The sequence below is a fragment of the Apus apus genome, chromosome 8 (genome assembly GCF_020740795.1).
Source record: "Apus apus isolate bApuApu2 chromosome 8, bApuApu2.pri.cur, whole genome shotgun sequence".
Taxonomy (NCBI): Eukaryota; Metazoa; Chordata; class Aves; order Apodiformes; family Apodidae; genus Apus; species Apus apus.
The window spans coordinates 15,229,273-15,251,480 of NC_067289.1; the positions used below are offsets into that span (position 1 = coordinate 15,229,273).

Sequence of the window (22,208 nt, forward strand, 5' to 3'; positions counted from 1 at the left end):
AGTGGTTACAGAGTCCCAACCATGTACCTTGAGGGTGGCCCCACTGCTGGTGGGGCTAACATAACACAGGCAGCACTGCAAGGGAGCCTGCAAACCAAGATTGTCAAATGCTGTTTTGTGAACTCCAGCTCATTTTTCCGGCTGATTCAGCCTAGGAGAACAGACATCTAATGCCCTCCTGCCTCCAAGCCCGTGCACAGCACCACTCTGTCCCCGCAGCACAAGCACTGGAGTCACCCCTGCACCTGGTGACAGCACGACCTGCAATCTGCCCAGCTCTGCCAGCTACTTACGGCGCTTCGTACCATCACCATTCTTTGTGCTGTCGGAGACTTGCTGCTTGCGGATACTGTCCTCGTCTGCTTTGCGATCTCTGCCCGGGCAAGCGCAAATACGGGCTTCGAAACAGCGGCGGCCCAAGACCTGCCCACTGGGAAGAGAGGTGAAAGAGGACACATCAGCTGGGCAGGTCAGCAGCATCCCCCAACTTCACACAAAGACAGACCTAAACCTCCCATCTCCTAAATGTCAGGCAACTCAAAGATTTCTAAATATCCTCTGGCCCCTTGCATCAAATTGTCCCTAAGGACCTTGCAATGCTGTTCTGAACAGAAGAGGAGACAGAAGGCCACCTCACCAGCAAAGGGCTACACTCGTGATGCACTACTTACTCTCTCGTTTCCAGTGTCACAATAATGAGGATGGGGCGACGGTTCATCCCTCCCACACAGCTACTGTTGCACATGAAGTTGTACAAGACTGTTGTGAACTCTGTACCGACCTGGATGAGACAAAGAGGATAAACAGGAGAGATGGTGGGTGCAAAGCTCTGCTTTTTCCAGACTCTCCTTTTGTACTCCCACAGCTGTGCTCCAGACCAGCATGAAATAGGCTGGACCACAAGGCTTCCTTAAAAGAAATTAAGAAGTCTGTCTCTCAAGGGATAAAGAGCGTATTTAAAAGCTCATTTCTGACAAAGAGGAAGAAGGGATTCATTGTGATGAAGATGGGGAAAGCACAAGATCCCAACTCCTTTGGCTAGAGTTGCAACCCCCACCCCTTTGTGTGCTGGGATGCCACCACCCTGAGCTCAGAACATACCTGGGGCGGCTCATAGGGGACCAGCACACTCTGCCTCCCAGTGATGGGGTCTTCTACATACTGGGCATGGCTGTTCCCTTCCACCCTGATGAGGTGGCTGGGAGGTGCAATCTGCCCTGCAAAGGCAAAACGGCAAAAAACAAGAGACTGTTCAGTGAAACAAGCTCAAAAGCAGGACAGGAACATCTTCCACCAAGGGAAACCCTTGCACCTGGCCCTAGAGGTCTATGAGAGCACACAAGAGCCTCCCAGCCCTTGGAGCATCCCTTCTGCCCACTGCCAGACATGAAAGGCAACGTTCTCAAGTTCACCCTGGACACATGTGAGCGAACTTGAACACAGGCTTCCAAGATCTCAGACTACGCATGCCCCAAGATCAACTGAATGGTAGCTCGCAGCAACTCTTCAAGCAGACAACTCCATGTAGATTTTCACAGCAGCTGGAAGCCTCTCTTTTCCTCCCCCTAATGTGTACATAAAACAAATTAATCAAAGTCTCAATCTCTACTCTTTTCTCCATCAACTGCTAGTCCTCTCCTGTTCTCTCCCATCAGTCTTGATCCTAAGGTGCTAAAAAGGATTCAAGCAGCAGGAAAAATATGCATTTCATTAACAACCTACTTGAAAAATGACACTTGCTTACAGCAGCAGCAGAAGAGAACATGATCCTCTTTGTTTATAGGCCCCCTTCCATTAATATAAAATACAGATTCTTTCCTGCAAATTTTCTTCAGTGTTTCTACAACATACAACTAAACTCTGAGGAGAGAAGCCTGTTCTGGGTTCATCCAAAGATTTTGTTTTGCATTTGAACTGTTCATTTCTTACTTGAAATACAGCATATTCCTAGAAAATAGTTACTTTGAAAGAAGTATTTATAGTTTTAACTTTTTTATTTCTTAAAACTCCCATCACTGAACAGTTATCAAATCTCAAAAATCCAGTTCTGTCAGACAAGTGCTTCTAATATGAAAAATCTATTTCAAAGAACTGTCTCACTCCACTCTGATTTGACACTCCCAAGTCCTTGCTTATTTTTGGGCTTGTCTAGCTGGCTGCATTGTAATGAGCAAAGGGATCCAGGCTCCTAAGACATCCTGCTAACTGACACCAACTGTTTGGGTTTTTTTACAGTAGGAGATAAATAATGCATGTAGAATAAAACAGATGCTCATCTGAACTTGTGTGAACTTAAGCAGCCAAGGCAAAACAGAGCCCAGCCCATGAGTCTGCAAAAAACCCTAGGACATTTTTAAAACAGCTGCTACTTCACTAACATGAGGAGAAGCAAGTAAAAGATTAAAACATTAATAATGAACTGATAGCTTTAAATGTACAGGAAGGTTGCCTCCAGTTGATGCTGGCACTTAGTGTTATCCTGCTAGAGATAAACAGCCCCTCTGTCTTTGAGGTGGGGATTAAGGGCTGGGGATGATATTGCATCCTGTTACTAGATCCCTGTCCCAGCGACGTGGAAACTCATTCCTGAGCAGAAGAACAGCTGCTTCTCGTCACGGGAGCAAAAGCAGAGCAGAGAAAGACTGCCAGAAGGGCAGTGCCCTGCCATGGGGACAGACATCCATCCAACCTGGGCAGGCGTGAGGTTTATTTCAGCACTTTCTCCCCAAGGACGTGCTTGCACGGGGACAGCTAAAGTAGAGTATGAAGCTTCCTGCTAAGCAAGGAAAATAAAATGCTGCACAAGACATGGCAGGGAGGTCTGCTTCCCGTGGGTTTGCTGTGAAGCTGCTGCCAAATCCCAGCACTGGCCACTCATCTGCCAAGCAGCTTTGGAGAGGGACTGTCAGCAAAGCCCTTGTCCTCCTTACCCTCGTTGAATTCCCGGCTCAGCTCATGGTTCGGGCAGCGTTTGACCACTTCGGTGACATGTTCAGCTTTCTTGTAGACTGGCATAGCCCTGATGACAGCTCCCTGAGGTGGCGGGGTCATCACTTTGATCTGGATGGGACATGTCTTGGCGATCTGGCAGTACAGCTTTTTCAGTTCAGTGGAATACTGGATGGAGGAAAAGAGCAAGAGAGAGTCAGGACATTCAGCTAGAGGCGGAGCCATGCCAGAAGGATGGAGATGGGTTTGCACATGCAGCTGAATGCACCAGCTACTGCAACTGCATTGCACTTGTTCATACAACAGCCACACTTCTGGAAAAGTGACAAAAACTCTAGACCTTTCCCTGTTTTAGAACAGCAGAGTACAGATCTAGTTCTTAGCTTTCCCAAAGGCAAAAATCTTAGAAGCATGGAATGGTGTGGGTTCAGTTAAAAAGCACTGCTTTTACACAAACAGTCTTTATTCCTCTTGGGCACACACCCTCTCTTCCAAGGGACACACATTATCCACCTAACAAAACAGACACTATTCTTTTCACAACACCCTGTAATCCTGGAATCACTGGAAACCACACAAGCAAAGCATTTCATCCTGTTTTGTAAGAAGCCCTCCTGCTTTTGCAGAGGGATTAAATAAAAACATGAACCTTGGAAGTGAATGGTACTTGAAAGTAAGTCACTGACCTATTTGGGAGTTGTACCAAATCTGACATTTCAGACATCTTTTCAAGGCATCTCACACCTCTACTGACCACCTCTATACACTCTACACTTCTAGACTCAAAGTGTTATGTTCACAAAAGAGTTTAAAAAATAAAATATTTATTTTTAAAATAATCAAAGGTCAGAAGAGTTGAACAGCCCAAAGACCAGGTTCATGGCAAGATGTAGAGCACAATCCAGCAGCTGGTTCCAAAACAGTGGCTGTGACCATGCAATTAACTCCTGGAGCAGAACAAGATGCTCTTATTCACTGTGCTAATCTGGAGCATATTAGATTCCCTCTTTTAACATGTTTCCCACTAACACTGGTGCAGAGCATTTTCCTGAAGCATGGTCACATTTCAAAACCTATGCTCAGCAAAATATTGAGGCATGGGCTGAAGTTGTTGGTTTCTTTTCAAAAACCCTCACGGAAATCAGGGCATGTGCTAAGCAGGAACTGCTACAAGGAAACTCTTACATGGTTCAGTACAGTGTAACCTGAACGTGTTTTTTCTGGATATCCTCCATGAAGGAGACTCTCCAGGCTCTTCTGCTGTACAAAGTTCTTTCAAAATACAGCAGTTTTCATCAGTATCCCACTCCAGAGGCATTCAGGTTTCTCCTGGTGCTCAGACGTTTGCAAGCACTGGGCTTTCCCAGTGACTCTAACCACCTAACCCACAGGAATTGCTGGCATTTCCCCACTTCCATCTCTTTGGTTCTTGCAGAGAAAGAAAAGTGAAAGCCCCAAGGTGGTTGTTTTCTCAAAAAAAAAACATCTCTAGCAGCCATGGCCAATACAGCCCAGGCCCCAACTGTTCAAACAGAGCACCAACAGGTTCATACAGGTTGACAGCACAACTTAGCCATCCATCCTGCTGGAAGAGCCGGTGCATGCAGGAGTGGGTGGCGGGCAATGTGGCAGCAGAAGGATTAGCTAGTGATATTCAGGGATTATTTGCATTTCGAAGTGTACACATTGCTAACACAGGAAAAACCAAAGCTGGAAGAGAGACACCGGGAAGGAGAGGGGGATTAAAGCTAAGCCAAGCCGGTCCCTTCCCTCCACACACAGTGCTACCCTGCCATGTGGCAGAGAAGATGCTACAGGTATTTAAACTAAAGAAAAAAAAATAAAAAATCTTTAAAATGCAAAGGCCACATTGTGCAATGCATTTTATGTGCCTGCAGGCTAGAGATTAAACCCACAAAGGATTTATCCAGCCCGCGGAAATGGGGAACATGCCAAACAATTACAAAAAAAAGAAGTTGCGAAACAGATCTAGATGGTGATTTATATCATACATCTTTTTAACCTGAAATTCCTTATTGTTTTTTAATTAAAAAGCAATTCCTTACTGAAGGTAAGAGTGAGCTCATTATGTTGTCTTTTCATCTCAAGAATCACTTACATTTGAAAGAGGAAGAAAATTTAGAAAGCATTGTTTCCATCAACAGTTTGCTAATAGCATTGTGAAGGTTTCAAGGACAGAAAGCCTCAAAAATCTCAAAAAGCCAACTAATCGCTTGGATGCCTTAACATCATTGAAGTGTAAAGAAATTGGGCACCCAAAGGCAATGGGCCGAAATGAAAGCATAAATATGGCAGTGAGATGAGGCAGGGAGGGCACAGCACACGCCAGGAGCCAACGTGTCCAGTGTCTGCAGGCATTCAGAGAACTGAAAAATGGAAGGAGATACACGCCCCTCGGTCAGGGATCAGAAGTGTTGGTGTTGACTGTAATTGTGTGTGTAGTATCTTCAAAGCCAGAATGCTGAGGTTACAAGAGGGGAGGCAGGGGGGAAAACTCACTGCTTTCAGGACAGGAGAGGAGCCCAACACCAACAAGAATACCGAGGTTCCACATCAACCAGTGTGTCACCTCTGCCAGCAAAAGAAGGGATCTGCTCCTCAGCCACCCCTCAGCACCCTAACTGCCAGACCCCTTTGGCTACAGCCAGCATGGAAGACATCAGACCTGCAGCTTAAATTCACAGAAAGGAAACATCCAAGGACTAATGGGTTAGGGATGAACAAGCCTGTTCAACAAAGAAATACATGTGTGTGTGTCCTCAAAACACAGGGCAGACTCAATAACTCCAAGCTCTGGCCAACACCTTGAACTTGGCATGTCAGAGAAGGAGGGTGACCAGGAGCCCACCTCTGCTTCAGGACCCAGTCAGGGCACGGGGAGGCAAGCAGCAGCACCCAGCAGGAGGGCTCCCCAGCCTCTGTGTCACCTGATTGCAAGAGTAGGTCAAACCTCATGGGCACTACACAGGGCTTGGGGCCGTGGTGCAGTGCTATGATTTCACATCTACCTCACGCACAGGCACCTGTGTGTGTGCAATCACTGAGTGGCCAGTCATCTAACACCGGTGTAAATCTGTCCACGAGGTACTTGCTGTCAGACAAGCTTGAGTTTCCCACCCTGCCAACTTCGCTGCCATCATGGGTAACCTGATGCCCAGCCATCTACTGGCATAAACAGACACGAACATCTAGGTCACAGTGACTTCGTACTGGATTGGTGATACTCGCCATATCCACAGAGCAAGACAGGATATTATATGTAGATTTCATAGCAAGTAAGCATCAGAAAAAAAGCTGAAGCAGAACCTGGGAGCGTATTAAGAGAGTGCCTGCAAGCAAGCATCGCCTCTCTCAGCACAGGGTCCTCAAATTGCCCCATTTTGCAGAAAATGAGAGCCCTGTTTTGCTATGGGAACTGAGAGACACTCACTGCATGAGGGGTAAGAACGTGAGACCAGCAATTTCCAGAAATCTAGAGCAGGACTACTAATTAACACACTTCCATGCTAGTGTAGGAAAATTAAATTAATTAGGAGGAAAAAACAAAAAATGAGCCTGACCAATCAACAAACCTTGTTGATTTGCTCTTTAGGGAGATGACAGTAGTCATGATCTAGCAGCAGGAACAAAAGCTGAGGCAACTGCCTGAGGAGCGTGAACACCACTTCTACCAGACGTATGGACCAGAAAGTTAAGTAAAACAAAAGAGTGGAGCCTGGCGACGTGTCATCCATTGGAGAGGGAGAGGAAAGAGCTTTGGCTCAGACTTTTCTTTGGGGTTCAAGTGCTGCAAGTCATGCCCAAATAAGCAGATTTCAAGAGATTGCTAAGAACAACAGTGAATTTAGCTTTTTGCTTAATATGTTTTAAAAGGAAAGAAGGAAACATTCCAGTGCCTGCAAGCCCTACTCTCCCCACCTGCCTGTGCAGACATACTGTATTACCCACTCTTGGCACCCTGGCTGGTAATTCAGTATCACAATACACACACGCCAGCTACCATCAGGCAACACCTGTCTGATTTCTCAGCAAACCCCTTCCCTGGAAGGTGTGTCAACAAAGGGTTTAAAAGAGGAAAAAAAACCCACAACCCACCACTTTTCACCTCTTAAATGGAGAATTTTTGCTAGAAAGGACAGAAGTCTTCTGGAAGTAAGTGCTGGCTGCAATACAAGGTGCAACGGCTTTTCATTGAGCATTTAATTCCCCTGCAAAATTCTGATGCAGCAAAATCCCTCAAGCACCACTTTGGAAATGTACCTCCAGTATCAGTCTTACCATATGATCTACCTGAGGGATTATGGCCCCTAAGTCTTTAAAAGGAGCCAGGTTCAGCCAGCTCTGCAAATGCTGATGGATGTCAACTTGAAGGTGATCCCAGAGGCTGGCTTAAGTCGTGACAGCTCCATGAACCCTTTCTGTTCAGATCAACGGGTCTTTAACATCTTTTGCAAACTGTTTTCAAGAAGTCACATTTTAGTTCAACTCAGATAAACACCAGATTCCTTTTACTTGATGTTTTCTAAGCTGTCAGTCAGCTATGCCATTTCCCCAACCAAACTAACTCCAAAAGCGGGAAAAATAATAGGTTAGAAGAGTGCGACAGCAACGTTTTGCTTGTACCAGAGAATTTGCAGATGAGAACAAGGCGTTGAGAAGAAACAGAAAACCATGTGCATGAGGTTTATTAATTTAGGAGAAAAAAAGGCAGTGGGAAGAAAAGAAGTTACCTAAGATTAAAAAATGAGATTTATGCATGCACCTTAAATGTTTTAACTTTTCAATCACACAAAACCGTTGGGGGCACAAGGAGGGCGGCAGATACACGTGTGTGCACATGCACACATGCCCTTAGGGACTGACTTGGACCCAGAGGATGGCCAGTGGAGAAGCCCAAGAAGAGCTTTACCATGAGTGCTGCAGACATGGACATCTCCTGCCAAATTTAACCTTCAGCTCAGCATAATCTTAACCCCTCTGCTTACTGGCTGACTTGTTGCAGCTCCAGTTTGAGGTCCTCTGTCTCAGCAGGCTCCAGAGAAAAGCAGACCACTTGCTGCTAGTGGATGTAGCAGACACCCAAACCACAGGTGCAACAGATGCATCTCAATGTGCCTGCAGATCCACCACGCTTGACAACAACCCCCAGACCCACAGCCCACCGCACCAGCGAGAATCCCCCACCTGCAGGGGAAACCACCAATCGACAGCCAGCGAAGACAGGAGCCGCAGGGGATGCTGATGCAGCCCCACAAGCACTTGCCCGGGGGCAAAGGAAAAAACCGTGTCACCTTCTTTCTCCCCCTTGGGGAAGGGCAGTGATTCACCCAAGGGCGTCCACTGCGGCAAAGACTTCAACTTCGTTTTCCCCTTGAGTTCCTCTGCCCCCTCCCCGTCCCTGTCGCCGGGCGGCCCTTGCCTCGCCAGGCACACACGAGGGGTGCTGATGAGCTGTTAAAATCCTTCCTCCGAGCGCTTCTCCCCAGGAGCCGCAGCCAAAGGCCGCCTGTTGCCACCTGTCAGTCGCAGGGATTAATTACCTGCGCGGGGCTGGGAGCGGCACATTCCTCCCCGGCCTCACCCTCCGAGATGTTGACATCAGGCAGGTGGGCCCCGCGTCCCCCCGGCCGGCAGCGCGGCGGGCACGGCGGAGGGGGGGGACGTGACCCACGAGCTTCGTGGGGACAGGCAGTGCCAGCACCGCGAAAACCACAAGAGAAACGGGAGAAGCGTGGAGGAGCGTGTCGGTGCAGCTCCACGCTGCCCCGGGGCTGGCGACGCTCCCACTGCCGGACCGGAGGCAGCTGGTGCTGAGCCTTGGATACCGCAGTGAAATAAAGGAAAAGGAAAAAAGAAAAAAAAAAAAAAAGTATGTTGACCTGCTTAGGTAAACGGGGAAGGGGAGGGGTGACAGGGAGGAGAATGGAGAAACATAGCCTGCGGACAAGGATTCGGCGCCTGGTGTGCTGGATCCCCTTTCCTCGCATGCAGCCCCCCCTCTCCCCCCGACCGTGGCAAACCGCGGGGCTCAGCCCCCCGCAGGGATTTGGGAGGAGCAGTGCTGCCCCCCCCAAACCGCTGCAAAGGGACCCTCGTGCTGGGCTGAACTGGTGAGGCTCCTGCATTGTGCTGTTGCCTGATGCAAAAGGACACAAAAAGCATTTTTTTTTCCTTCTATTAGACGTGGTGTCCACAACTATATGGTCGCCTTGGAGGGGGGAGCCAGCTCTGTGTGCCCCCTCCACGTACAAACCCCTGTGGTTTCCTCTGCACCGTGCTCCCCACCCAGTCCCTGGCCGCCACCCGCAAATGCCCATGCTCAGCCACGCACCCCACTGCAGAGAACAGTGGAGAAGAGTGTGCAGGGGGACATGCACACATGATGATGGTGTAGGAGACCCCCTAAAATTGCCCAAAATATCGAATTCAAACCAACCACCAGATTGTCATCTTTACAAAAATAAGATTAATTCATTCATGCAACGAGCCATCGCACTTGAGGCTCCCTACAGATTTTTAATTTGAAATTACCTTGATGACAATGCATTATTATCTGCTTTCAGAATAGTCCCTCCTAATATTCCCAGGAAAGCCACAGTGATAGCAGAAGTAATACCGATGCTTTCCCATAACAACTTTTGCACCATGAAACAGATATAAATCTGAAAACTTCGCGTTTGAGAGCTTTTACATTTCAGTTTCGTACCTACAGACTTAGTTCATCAACAAATAAAGACTGCTCAAGGTTTGGCTTGAAGACACTTCTTAAAATTAATAAGAACAACAACAAAAAATTAACTGAAAAGTATCCTGTTTCAAGAGGAAAAAAACCCCACAAACAACCATGACAGAAAACTTCAGAGGCAAGCTGGAAATTATTTTACTCATGCTTTTTGATATAAAGTGATGGCTGCAAAGGAAGGCTTTACTATTTGATTTTCCAAGTTAAATTCTCCTCCTTTGGTAGTCTACTTTAACTTTTCAAAATATTTTTGAAATTAGTGTCCTGCAAAACCAAATTAATAAGACCCCTGTGGTTCAATGACCTCACCTCATGTACACAAGCTCTGCTTGTGTATCATACCCAGTTTCTCTGCTAGTTTCTAGACTGAAATTTTAGCAGTACCAAAATAAGTCTCAGCTGCTAACAACCTCTAGAAATTTGCATTTCTGATAGGCTAGTTCACACAGGAAATGTTGCAAGTGAGGTGAAGATACAAAAAGAGAGTGAACGTGCTGAAAGCCAAAGCTGAGCCAGTGCTGAATGATATGGTGGGTCACAGTAAGCACCCACTGACAGTGGGATCCCATGTTATAAAAGAATGCAGGAATTTTCACTGAATGAAGTAGCTTCTACATGGAATGTTTATTTTATGTTACTGCCCAAGATATGAGGTATGCTCTTTGGTACCTTCTTACAAACACAGCTTTACACATATATACAAAACACTCAAGAATTATCTGGATCGTAGCATGACTCCCTCTGATGCAAAGCAACTGTAACTGGCCAAAGCACATGCATTTTGCAAACATGCTAGAGGCTGGAGTTCAGAAAGGTCTGATTCAACTTATATTTTAAAGGGAACCAGAATTTTCTTATAAAGGAGTCCAGAAATGAACTGCAAAGAACATATTCAGGGTCCTGATAGCAAAACCATCCTACCACATACTGCTCCTGACTCATGTGCCTCAGGTTTTGAGCACCAGAACTTCTCGGGCTCATGGACTGCTTTAAATAAAGTCCAGGTTGACCATTTCAAACCTCCTCCTAGCCTGCCGTGGGCTATTAAACCTTCTTATCATCATCTTACACAGGTTCAGCCAAAAAGGCAGGCTGCTGTTTGCTCCCTATTAGCCTCCCAGACCTCACTTATTTCAAGTCCACATGTTGCAGCATGCTCCATCTCACCAGCCAAACTCCAAAAACTCTTAACCAGCCAGAGAAAACACTGTCTGATGTCATCAGACACCAACTTTTAGTGCATCTCTCAGTCACTTTTGTCCCCTGCAGAAAGTCAAAGGGTGATGAACTCACTCATAAGGAGGGAAGAACCACAGCAGCACACAGAGATTGTCCCTATCAACTATTTCTGTGCATGCTCAATTAAGATAAGTGAATGACAACGCAAAAAACCCTAAAGCTCTCCCAAGTAAGCCTGCTCCCACCAATCCCCTGGTTTCATCAACATGCATCAGCTGTAGGAGTCCAGACAAGCAGATCAAGATTTGCAGCCTGCTACAGGACAGACACAGGCTTTGAGTCCTCAACAATTAGAAATACTGTCAGGTTCAGATAGCTCCACATCAGCTGAAGATCAAGGGGAGAAAGCAGGATACAACGAAATACCAGACCTAAAACCTAAGTCCAAAATGCTTTTTAGTTCCCTCATCTGCAAATAAAGGGATTTTATGGATATCTCAGAGGACAGTAAATCAGTCGTTTGCACAGTACCTGTTACAGCAGATAGCCAAGCTGGACAAGAAAAACAAAACAAAACAAAACAGAACAGAACACAATGAAGTTGTTCTGGCAATGTAGCCTTTTCAATCAGCAACATCTTAAGCCTGCAATTCAGGGGCAGAGTCAGACCTGGAGGTATCAGGCATTCTGCCACAGACTGCACCAGCCATTCAACACCTTGGAAAGTAGAACACTTTGCTAAATGGTGACAGATTTCCACCCAATTTCTGGCTCATGCAAAGAGCTGACCCACTTGCAAAATGCTACAGGGTCAGCATACTGCTGGTAAGAGTACATATAAAATATGGGCCATTTTCCTAGTTGGATCACTGATGGGCTCAAAGGAGATGCAAGCTGGTCATCTTTGCATGCTCTCATTCTAATGGGGATCTACCAGAAAGAAAATTGACATGATTCATAGCTAAAAGGTTAAATGCCTTCTGACCTTTCCCACATAATGCCTTTGTCCAAATACATTTTCTTTCCTGTTCCCTCTTTCTTTACTAACGGTTTACAATCCATGAACTCCACTTAAAGGACAAATAAGCCCTGGAAAAGTTCACATAGCTATTATTTGTTTTTTCCTTGCTTTCCTAAAGTGATACTGAAGACTTAGTTGGACTTCTATTACCTATGAAAGCCTTGTCAGATCTGGCTGTCACAGATCCCTCTTTCATCCCACTGTAACCCATATGGAGGATCAGCTTCCCTATTTGTTGCAGATGGCCCAGCAACAACTCTTCTGCCAGTGACTGTATTACTGACACAAATTACAAGACACCTCCAGACAATGTAGTTCAATGCAAACAAGCAATGCTAGATCTATTTCAAAGGGAACAGTTTTCAGCAACATTCACCCAGAGGGAAAGCTGGCAGGTCTGGTTGAGCATACAGGTCTCCTTAAATGGTGGAACAGATACTTAAGGTCCTGAACATGCGACAGCTCAGATCTCTCTGGCAGCAGCCCTCTCTAGCTCTGTTTAATCCAAAGCTTCCATCCAAAGACACAGGTCAGACAGAACCAGTGTGAAAATTCTGGGACACCACAGCCCAGGTTGGAAAAGAGCAAAACATCTGAGGTCACCCCCTGTGAAACATGGTTTTTATTACCTACACTAAAATCCACCACCAAAGCACATTAGGTCTTTCCTGAACAGAGAACAAGACACTCTGCCTCAACAATGGACTAAGCAGTTTGAGCAGGCTGATGACTGTGTGGGTGCTTTCTCAGCTGGGCACGCCTACTTCCATGTCGTGCTGTGACCAAGTGCAGGACTGCTCCCTCACTGGCCCTTGAGCAGAGAACTGGCCACTGCACCCCATGGAGCAGAGCTGGCAGCTAATTGGGAGGCCAAGGGTCTCAGCTGTGAACTTGAACACTGACAGACTAAGGAGCCACCAGCCAAGCCAGTCAATGAGGGCTCTTCTTTTTTTGTGCTCTCAAAGACTGAATGGTTCTGATGGGAACAGGCAATCCCCTTTCTTTCCTATTCACCTCCCTTACTTGCCCCTCTCCCACCCCAATCATTCCACCTGACGGAATGTACAGACACCTCTCCACTTTCTCAATCTAATAAAGTATTAATCACACCTATGGGAGGTGATGGGAGAAAAGACAAACTATTAAATCTGACAGCCTCTCAATGTGGCAGTGCCAGTGAAATGCATCATTGAGGTGAGTAATTTTCCTGTTTATTTCATAGGCTCTGAGTCCCCTTCTCTTCCTCCCCACCTAAGATGTGGGCACGACCCATCAAGGCAAAGCTTTGGAAGCGAGCAGCAGCGTCCTCAATTTCTACATAAACGCTGCAGGCCAAAGAGCAAAGGCAAGTTCCAACTGAGCCCTTGACAGTAATCAAGCACTGCGGCGCCTCTGGTCTTGTCTTGTGCATACCTTGCAAGTAGCATCATGTCTTCCTGCTGAGATTTCATTGGCAGTGCACACAAGTGCCTTGTTCCTTGGCTTCTATCTCACAAAAAGAAAGTCCTGAACACAAATACACGCACACACCTGCCTTTCTGCTCCGAGGGAGACCATTTCTCTCTAAATCTTCAGCATACTGTGGGCAGCCCTTTCAGAACAGATTCACGAATTTGCAAGAAATCTCTTTTGTTCTGGTGCAAAAAGGTTAGTCCAAATCCCTTGCCAAAAGGGCACTGAGTTTTTTCTATTAACGTCCAGGAAACTTTCCTGAGTCAGATCTTATTACATTTGAAACAACATGCAGGTACCAGCAAGTCTCTTCCATGATAACAGCCAGGGCCTGTCCCATTTCCTGATCACATTACGCTCAATTTCCAGAATTACATCTATGCAAATATTGTTCTCCTGCTTGCAGAGCATTTCATTGATAATTAAAGTGAAATGCCAGCAAAGCTCTTCTGGCCACCACAGACTAGCTGGTGAGAGAGGCAACAAACTAACACCGAGACACTGAGCAGGGACATTCCTTCGTATGAAGACCATCCGATAAGGGCCCTCTCCTCCTCCTCCTCGAGGACAGGGAATCCAAACCAAACAAAACCACTTCTGCAAACATCCCTCTGTTTTCTGCATTTACTGACCCCATAAGGCCATATTCTAGTTCTGAGTCATAGAGAACACATAGGAATTAGGAAAGATAAAAATCACATCTAAATGAGCAAGTGATAGTTTTACCAAGAACGTAAAGATGTAGTAACCCAGACTCAAGCCAGATCAATAAAGCCTGACAGCAGCTCCAGCATACTTAAGATGAATAGTGACTAAGTCAAATCTTTAAACTCTTGAGACAACTAAGCCTTGGGAATGAATGGAGAGAAAGTCAGACACGAACGCTGCCACTATCAGTATTTGCAAGGTTCTGGGATCTGTATTCTACCCAGAACATCCTCTCTCTTCCAGCTCTCTTCTTCCGTCCTCACTGACCTAGCTAAGCACAGTCCTTGAGTCAACTGATGCGGTTTCTCCAGAGCCTCCTTTCAAAGTCAAGACATGATTCAGCAAGGTGTTTAAACAGATGCCTACCTTTGAGGATGGGAACAGCCTTGCTGACTCCAACAGAACCCAATAGATTTCACAGGGAATATTCACGTGCTAGAGGTTATGCACTCGCTGAAGTGCCTTACTGAACTGGGACCTTGATTTTCCTACATCCCGTGGGAAACAGCTTGTCAAGAACTACGCTGAGGAAAGCAGCAGTGTTGGTGCTGCACCCATCAGGCCATCGAGATGTCCCCAGGTCCAGAACACAGCACTTCACCCCCAGGCACCTAGTGAGGTCAATGCTGTGCCATCTTCCCTGCTAGGATAAGAAACAAGCCCAGTCCAGGCTTAGGGTATTGCTCTGTTTTTTCTCAGGCTTGCCAGCAGCCCTGAAGCTACACAACTGTGGTGACTAAGGGAAGCCAGCCATTCTGCAGAGCAACATGTAGAAAAGGAAGAAGGTTTACAGTGTGTTTAGGAAATGTTAGCAGCAGTCCTTCCTATCTCTTTTCTAGAAATCAGAATATTTTGGATTGCATCTCTAACCCCCCCCCCAAAGAGAAGAATGGAAAACCACATCCCAGTGGACATGAAAGCCAAAGGAAGATGTGCAGTAACACCTTGCATGAGAAATGGAAGGCTTGAACACAGCACAGTCCACACCTGGTTTAGCCAATTCTTAGGTTGCTTTATAATTTCAGCAAGAATGCACAAGTGCCTAAAGCAAGCTTGCACAGACCTGGATGCACCATGCAGGCCAATCTACAAGCCTGCTACGTAAACTTATTGGGAATAATTGCCCAAACGCTCCATGACCTAGTTACAGTTCTATAAATTATTGGAAAATGATTACAGGAAGTCTCTCAATACCTAGCAATTGATTTATTTCACTTGGTAACTGAAAGATAATCATGTCATCTGCATGACCTAACTGGAAAAGGAACAGGAATGAAGGTGGATTTAGAGACAAATCCACACAACCACAACCTGAAGATGGCTTTCCAAGAAAAACACCAAATAGCTCTTTCTCTCTGCAGACCTCGCTACATCTGCACCGCTCCATATGCAGACTCCAAGCTCTGAAGACCCCAAGTCATGGATGCTTTGTGAGATCTATGCCAGTCAAAACAAGACTGCTTTTCCAAACGAAAAGCAGTCTTTGTTACTGGATAACAATGAGAACCAGAATAGTTCCTTGGGAAACATAATTCTGAAGTATGATTTCCCAACTAACCACACCCTATTAGTAAGTAATGCCATGTTTTTAAGATATTTCAGAATCCCAGCAGATTTTCCACCAGTATTGAATGTTCTGATTTCCTCAATCTTCCCAACAAAAAAAGTCAGCAAAAAACCCTTTCATAATTTGATGTAGGTTGAAGGTAACCAGAGGCAAGCACCTTCCTTCCTAAAAAGAAATAAAGCAAAATGGAGCAAAATAAGACAGAGTTGCAACATCAGAAGTAGTTATTGGCTCACACTGTCCTGCACTCCTGTCCTCCTTACAGCTCATACATGATGTATCAGAGAAAGGCACAAAGTCTCCATGAACAAAATGTGCCGTTGCCATGCATGACAGCGTGCAGATGAATTCCTGCCCTTGCAAGAAAGCAAGCTCTGTGCTGAGATAACTAGCATGAATCTCATGAGCTTGCAGAACTGCAAGTGCTATCAAGAGTAAGACTTAAAAACAGCCCCTTCGCAGCTCTAAATTTAATATTATCCAAACAGGAACCCAAAGGGGAGGCTGGAGGTGCAGCACTGGGACCAACACTGGCAAGCCATTTGCAAGTGTAGCCTGTTGGAGACAATCAACTGTAGCAAAGCAGGGACTCCAAACCTGCAGAAGCAGATCACTGACAGCTAACCATCCCTCCAGGATTTTATCACTCACCACCATTAAACTATCAGTATAACCCAAAAGACTTTTTCCATCCACAACCTTCATAACTGAACAACAGAAAAGAATCCAAAGGAAACAAATATTTGCAGTTGCTGACTGCAAAGTGCCGGGATGCAGAAAAACCCTGAACAGGATCAGAGATATGACAAAACACAGCACAAGGATGGGATCATGCTACTGCTATGATGGGCAGTGGGCTCATCACCAGGTAAGGCAGCATGCCAGGCTCTACTGTACAAAGCAAGGAGTGAAAGGAAAGAACTACAAAGATTGAAACAATTCAGAGGGAGACACTTGGAAAGCAACAAGCTGGTAAGGGAGGAGAAACCCTAGTCACCAGCTACCTGACCGTGGAGGACAGCAAATGATAGAGGCCCAGGCAGACTGTAACTGTTGCCACATATTTCTTATTTAAATGCAATTTGTTTAATCTCAAGTTGGATTCAACCATCAAAGGCTCTCTTCTGTAGCACACTGACAGTTCACTCTAAATCTCTGCACCTTTAATCCTTTAATTAGCTAAGAAAAATGCAATCTCAACTCTTCCACCAACCTAAGCTAATTTTCTGCATGGAGCTTCCAACTCCTGTAGGTTACAGGTTTTAGCTGCTCATGTAGCCAAGGGGAAAAAACCAAAACAAACCAACACCTCCACCCCATTCCCACACAGGCTGATGTATGCTTCTCCATGCACTACCTCTCCAAAGAGAGAGCTTCTAGAGAAATCCTTGCAAAAGCAAGAGGGACCCATTTTCACATTGCAGTAGCAGACTGGGAGGCACAATAACATCACACAATTGTGAGAAAGAACGAGCAGAGGTTTCAATGTGTGGTACAGGGGTGGCTGGAGGAATCTGGGGACAAGACAATGTTTGCACAAGAGAAGGATCAAAGCAGAGAGTTAAGCCAGTGTTTGAGTGTCATACCCCCCTGTGTAGCTTTGGCCACCCTCCTCGATAATTTTGGGGTACCAGTTTCAAAGCAAGCAAACAAAACCCTGGATAGCCAAAAATGTTGGAAGCTCCCTCCAAAAGATGACTTGTCCAGAGATGAGCTCTGCTATTGCTCAAGAGTGTCACAGCAACACAGCTCTGAAAGCAGGAAAAGATGATGACATGGTCACCAGCACATCAGGACAGAGACCCATTCAGGCAATTTGAATTATACACAGAGCTTTTCACACACTCCAGCACAGCAAACTCGAGGATGGACAGGAGGACAGCCCTCTTGTCTAAAGCCCTAAGCACAGGGAGTGAGGTACAATCTGCACCTGAAGGCAGCCTTGACTGCCTCTCTAGGTCAGGATACTCCTTGCAGGGCAAGGCAAAAGCAACACCTGCTCTTGCTCAAGGCCAGCTAAAGGCATGCCCCCAATACAGATGGAGGGACAGTAGGCTTGCCACATGCTAACCCAGCATGTGACATGCAGGAGAAAGGAGTTCAGACACGGCCAAGCCACGCACAGCCCCTCAGACTGTCATGCTGAAGTTGCAACATGCCAGAGCTAAAGAACCTGACCCATTGCTGCAGCATCGTGCAGACACAGCAGTTCTCTTTCTAGGAGCAGCCTAGCAAGTTCATGCAGTGTGGCATGGGGCCTAAGGCCATCCCTGTCCCTGGCAGGGGTGTCCACCAGCCAAGCACGGACAAGCTGTAGGAGGCCTTCCTGGTAGCTGGCCAGGGATCAGGTGAACAGCACTGAGAGCCACTGGGGCTTTGACAAAAGTATGCAAACACAGGAGGAAGAGTAAACCTCACTCTTACGAGCAAATGCCCACTGGAAGAGCCCTGTCTACATCAAAGGCAGAGGACAGGCATTTATGCATCTTGTAGTTCTTTAATTCGCTTGTGCATTGGGGCCTTGAAGAACATTAGCACATGACCAGGGCTGCCTTGTTTAAGCAAGCACTTTTAGAAATGTCACAGCAGTATTTGGTGCGAGGCAACATAAAATTAAAAAAAAAAAAAAGGTATTATAAATTGTAGCTTGCTGGTTTTAAGTGTGGCAAGATACTACCCAGGTAGTATTGTAACACCATCCACATAGAGCAAGGCACTTTGAATGCATGCTCCTTTCTCCAGCAGGATTTTAGAGGAACTGTGATCACATTTTCTGCCTTATTCAGCTCAAATCAGTTCTCCCCAGCTCCTCAGCAAGGAATCCAGCCCATAAGACAAGGAAAAAGATCTGAACAACATTTACTACACACCACTGACAAAAGATCCCAATCACACAGTCTGTGCATTCAAAAATTACATGTGTTATATGCGCAAACCAAAACCAGAGCTGTATGTGCATCTTGGGGGTCAACTTAAAGAAAAGTAAAACCTGAGTTCAGAATGATGGTAAGAACCATCAGTATGATGATATGAGAAGCTCAGTGTGAGAACCTCTATTACCACTTCACCTGCTCCTGAGTCATAACTGTTCTTCACTGCCACAGGCCTTGAGAAAGGGCAGGCAAACGAGCTCTGCAAACTGCAGTTGCTAGATGTTCATTCTACATTTAGTTCATACAGAATGAAGAGGACGAGAGAAGCTGGCAAGGAGCATTTGACTAGGAAGCTGCATTCTGGTCTTCAGGCAGCCTGGTAACTGAATCGCTGCACAGTCTTTGATCAGTGTATTACAGAACATCCTTCCGCTGACAGTCCTCAGGGTGGGTAAGCAAAGGTAGCAAACGGTTACCAGATTTGCTCCAGGCCAGAAAGCAAGCAAGCTTTGAGTAGAGTTTTTTTTCCCCTCATTTCTCTTAAGGAAAAAAAAAAAAAAAATAAAAAATCTACAGTGCTCTGAAAGCAGCTAATCAAATTATTAAAGTGCTTAAAAGTTTAATGAAGAAATCAAAGCTATTAAGCAAACATTCAGCTTGATGTCTCTTTTCCTTCTTACCCACCCTTCCTCAATACATTCAAAACCTCTCTTTGCTGTGCTACAACATGTTTGAACAGGTACTGAGATACAAACAAGTCTTGGCCCCATCTCATACAGAATGGATTGGTTGCAGATGTTCTCCTGCAAGCTACATCTTGCCTCCTGCAAGAGCATTCATCTCCAAAACACATCATTTCACCTACTTTGCCTGAAGCCAAAACTCAAAGGTTATTTAATTTTTAATTTTTTTTTTTTTTTATTAACTCTAACATACCTACAGCTGTGCAAGCTAAACCCCATCTGGTTTTTCAAGGCTCAAAGAAGTGAACAACTACGTTTAGATAAATGTAACCAAGTTGGGGCACTCATCTTTCTGTTCACCTCTGCAGCAGCCAACAGCAATGTCAGGGGTGCAATAAAACAAAAAGCCTGCTATATTTCAGAGAAGCCTGACATATTTCACTATCTTCCTAGGACAAGTCAGACATGAGCTCATACAGTGGCAGGTGAGTCAGTGACGAGTCAGACAAGAGCTCCTTAATTAAACTTTAGGGGCAGATGATGCCTCGAAGGTGTAATCAGATTGGTATGGCCAGTGGAAAAAAATAAAATACATATATAAATATATTTACACACACACATATATATATATAAAGAAGCTGAGTGAACTGTTACACCCTTGCCAAGCCATGTCAGGCAGGCTGAAGGCAGCATGCTGCACAGAGCCAGAGAGCCTGCTTGCTTAGCCCTGCTTCTCCTGGGAGCAGGGAACTGCTGACTTCCCCAGCCAGCAGGTCATGCTGGGGTCAACACTGCAGATGTGGCGATCTGAGGAGTCCAGGGTAAGGTGCAGCCCAAGAGCTTGACTTTCAGAGGCAAAGGGGTGGTTGGCAACAACTCAGACCTGCATGGCATAGAGAGGGAAGAGCTTACGAGTCAGTCACTCCCAATCACTAACCAACAGAGTCAATCATGTCCACGTGCTTTTTCAACCCTTAAAAGGGTTGAAGAGAAAAGAGAGAAAGACCCCATGAGTTCTGTGTTTTGGAAGCTTCCCTGAAATAAGCTGCAAAACACACATCAGAATATCAGTGTATTGAAACAAAAGAGCCCCATTCCACAGACTGATCAGCAGGGTGACTAACAGCATCAGGGCGCTTTTGTGCTCACAAAGTCCAATGTGCAGCATGGAAATGGTTTCCTTCCAGCATGTGTCCCTGCAAACTCCACCTGAAACTTGGTTCATCCACGGAGCTGCTCTTCCCATTGGCCAGAGCTCCCTCTGCATGCCAGCAGCACCAGAGCAACAACACTGGTCTCCCCAGTCCTGTCTTGCAAAAAGAAGCCAGAAATACAGACTCCAACTTCCGTAGCACTTTAGAGAGGCATGGCAAAGAAAACTGGGAAAAATGATTCAGAGAAGTCAGCGCACAAATGGGATAACAAATCAAGGTCAAATGTATTAATTCCATATAGAAACTACTGCAAAGCAATCAGTCCATGTGCTCTTTGTCTAACTTCAGAGAATTCAGGGCAGCTCTTCTGAAGATTTTTCCTAGGGGCCTCACCACTTCCTTTTTGGGTACCAGGACTGTAAAAGATCGAAGCAGGATATTTAGAAACACACAGATTGTTTTTTGCTGAAGTCCCCTTTGCTCATACACCTACAAGAAAATATTTGCAACAGAAGAAATGGGAGACCAGGAACTCATCACAAAATCAGACACCACCTTGCTGATTAATGAATAGGTGTCACCCACTGCTCAGCCACCCAGCAAACATCTTGCTGGAAGACTTTTCCTCTCTCACCCATGGAGATGCTGACGTTCAAATGCAAAGGGAGCGGGTGTGCTGCCTGCCCTGTGAACACCCTCCAGGCTGGGCACCAAGCCCAGCATCTCTGCTCCCACCCCTTCCCCACGGGAATCCCTTCCAGCCCTGTATTTTCAGGGGAGGGTCCCAGAAGCTCTGCGTGCAGGTTTGATAGCAAACCTGGGCTCACTTGCCTCTCATTGCAAGGTCAGGAGCAAGTCAGCTCCCAGACACAGCTCATGGGGTTGAGCTAATAAGCCCCAACACATGGCCAGACGAGTTTGCCCAGGCTCAGCACTGCAGCCAACCCAGCACCACTGGTGCAGCATCGGGGTCAGGCTACATAACAGCAAGAGGCTTTCCCCTGTGCCCTCAAACAGCCTCTGCATCAGTAATTTTCATACCTGGTGGGCCTGATACTGGTAAAGCTCAAGATCTCAAGCAGGAGAAGCAATAACCCAACCAGCACTCTCAGGCGGTTTCAAGCTCTAGCCTGGAGATATGCTTTGGTTCCTTCAAAAGTTAGTTTGTAAAAAGCCTTTAGTGTCCTGTAAATAAGTAAAAATAAGAGGCCTGAAAGCTAGAGCTAGTGATAGGGGATGCACAGCAAGCAACAGTCCCCAGCTGTCCCCTCAGGCATTTCACATCAGAGGTATAAATGCTTTACAACACGGGATCACAGTGACACAGTCCCAAATTTGAGGGTGGGTGTATGGAAAGGCGGGAAGAGGGGGAATGGAGACAGAGGGAATGACTTGCACAACCTTACCCAGATTACATCTAAACCACAGGGCAGCAGCAGCTCTAGGGTTGGGCACATAGCCAAATCTGCTGCTCCTTGATGCTGCTCCCTAGCAGGGCATCCCTAGGCAGCATAGCTCCTGTCCCCAGGAGGAAAGTGTGGGGCTCCCCAGGGCACACCACAGAGAGGGAGGAGAGCCCTGAGTGGTGGCCCCTGCAGGGATGTTCCTCTCTCTGCCTCTTTCAAAAGGTGCTGTGAGGCACCATGACCATCACAGGGAAAATGACAGAGCCAAAAAATTTACACCCAAGTCCCACCTCATTCATTCAGGAAAGACAGGTCAGCCTTTGAGTGCTGCTTTCCTGTATTTCCTCTAGCACATTTCTCAGCTTTCTGTAAAGCAGAATGTAGATTCATTTCAGCACCTACCATGTGTCAGCAGATCATAAAATACTCTTTTGTTTTTTCTGTCCTTAAAAA

At 46.1% G+C, this 22,208-nt stretch overlaps 1 protein-coding gene across 4 annotated transcripts in view; it reads right to left on the reverse strand.

Annotated features, from left to right (window-relative positions):
- TP63 (tumor protein p63) overlaps positions 1–22,208 on the reverse strand; it is a 102,144-nt gene that overhangs the window by 17,362 nt on the left and 62,574 nt on the right. For 3 of the 4 annotated variants that reach the window (XM_051626697.1, XM_051626698.1, XM_051626700.1), the window contains 4 exons: positions 2,931–3,117; positions 1,102–1,217; positions 672–781; positions 294–430 (listed from right to left, as the gene is read on the reverse strand). In XM_051626697.1, the coding sequence (XP_051482657.1) occupies positions 294–430; positions 672–781; positions 1,102–1,217; positions 2,931–3,117 (550 nt within the window). The remainder of the gene's footprint in view (positions 1–293; positions 431–671; positions 782–1,101; positions 1,218–2,930; positions 3,118–22,208) is intronic. The other variant, XM_051626699.1, reaches the window with a different exon arrangement.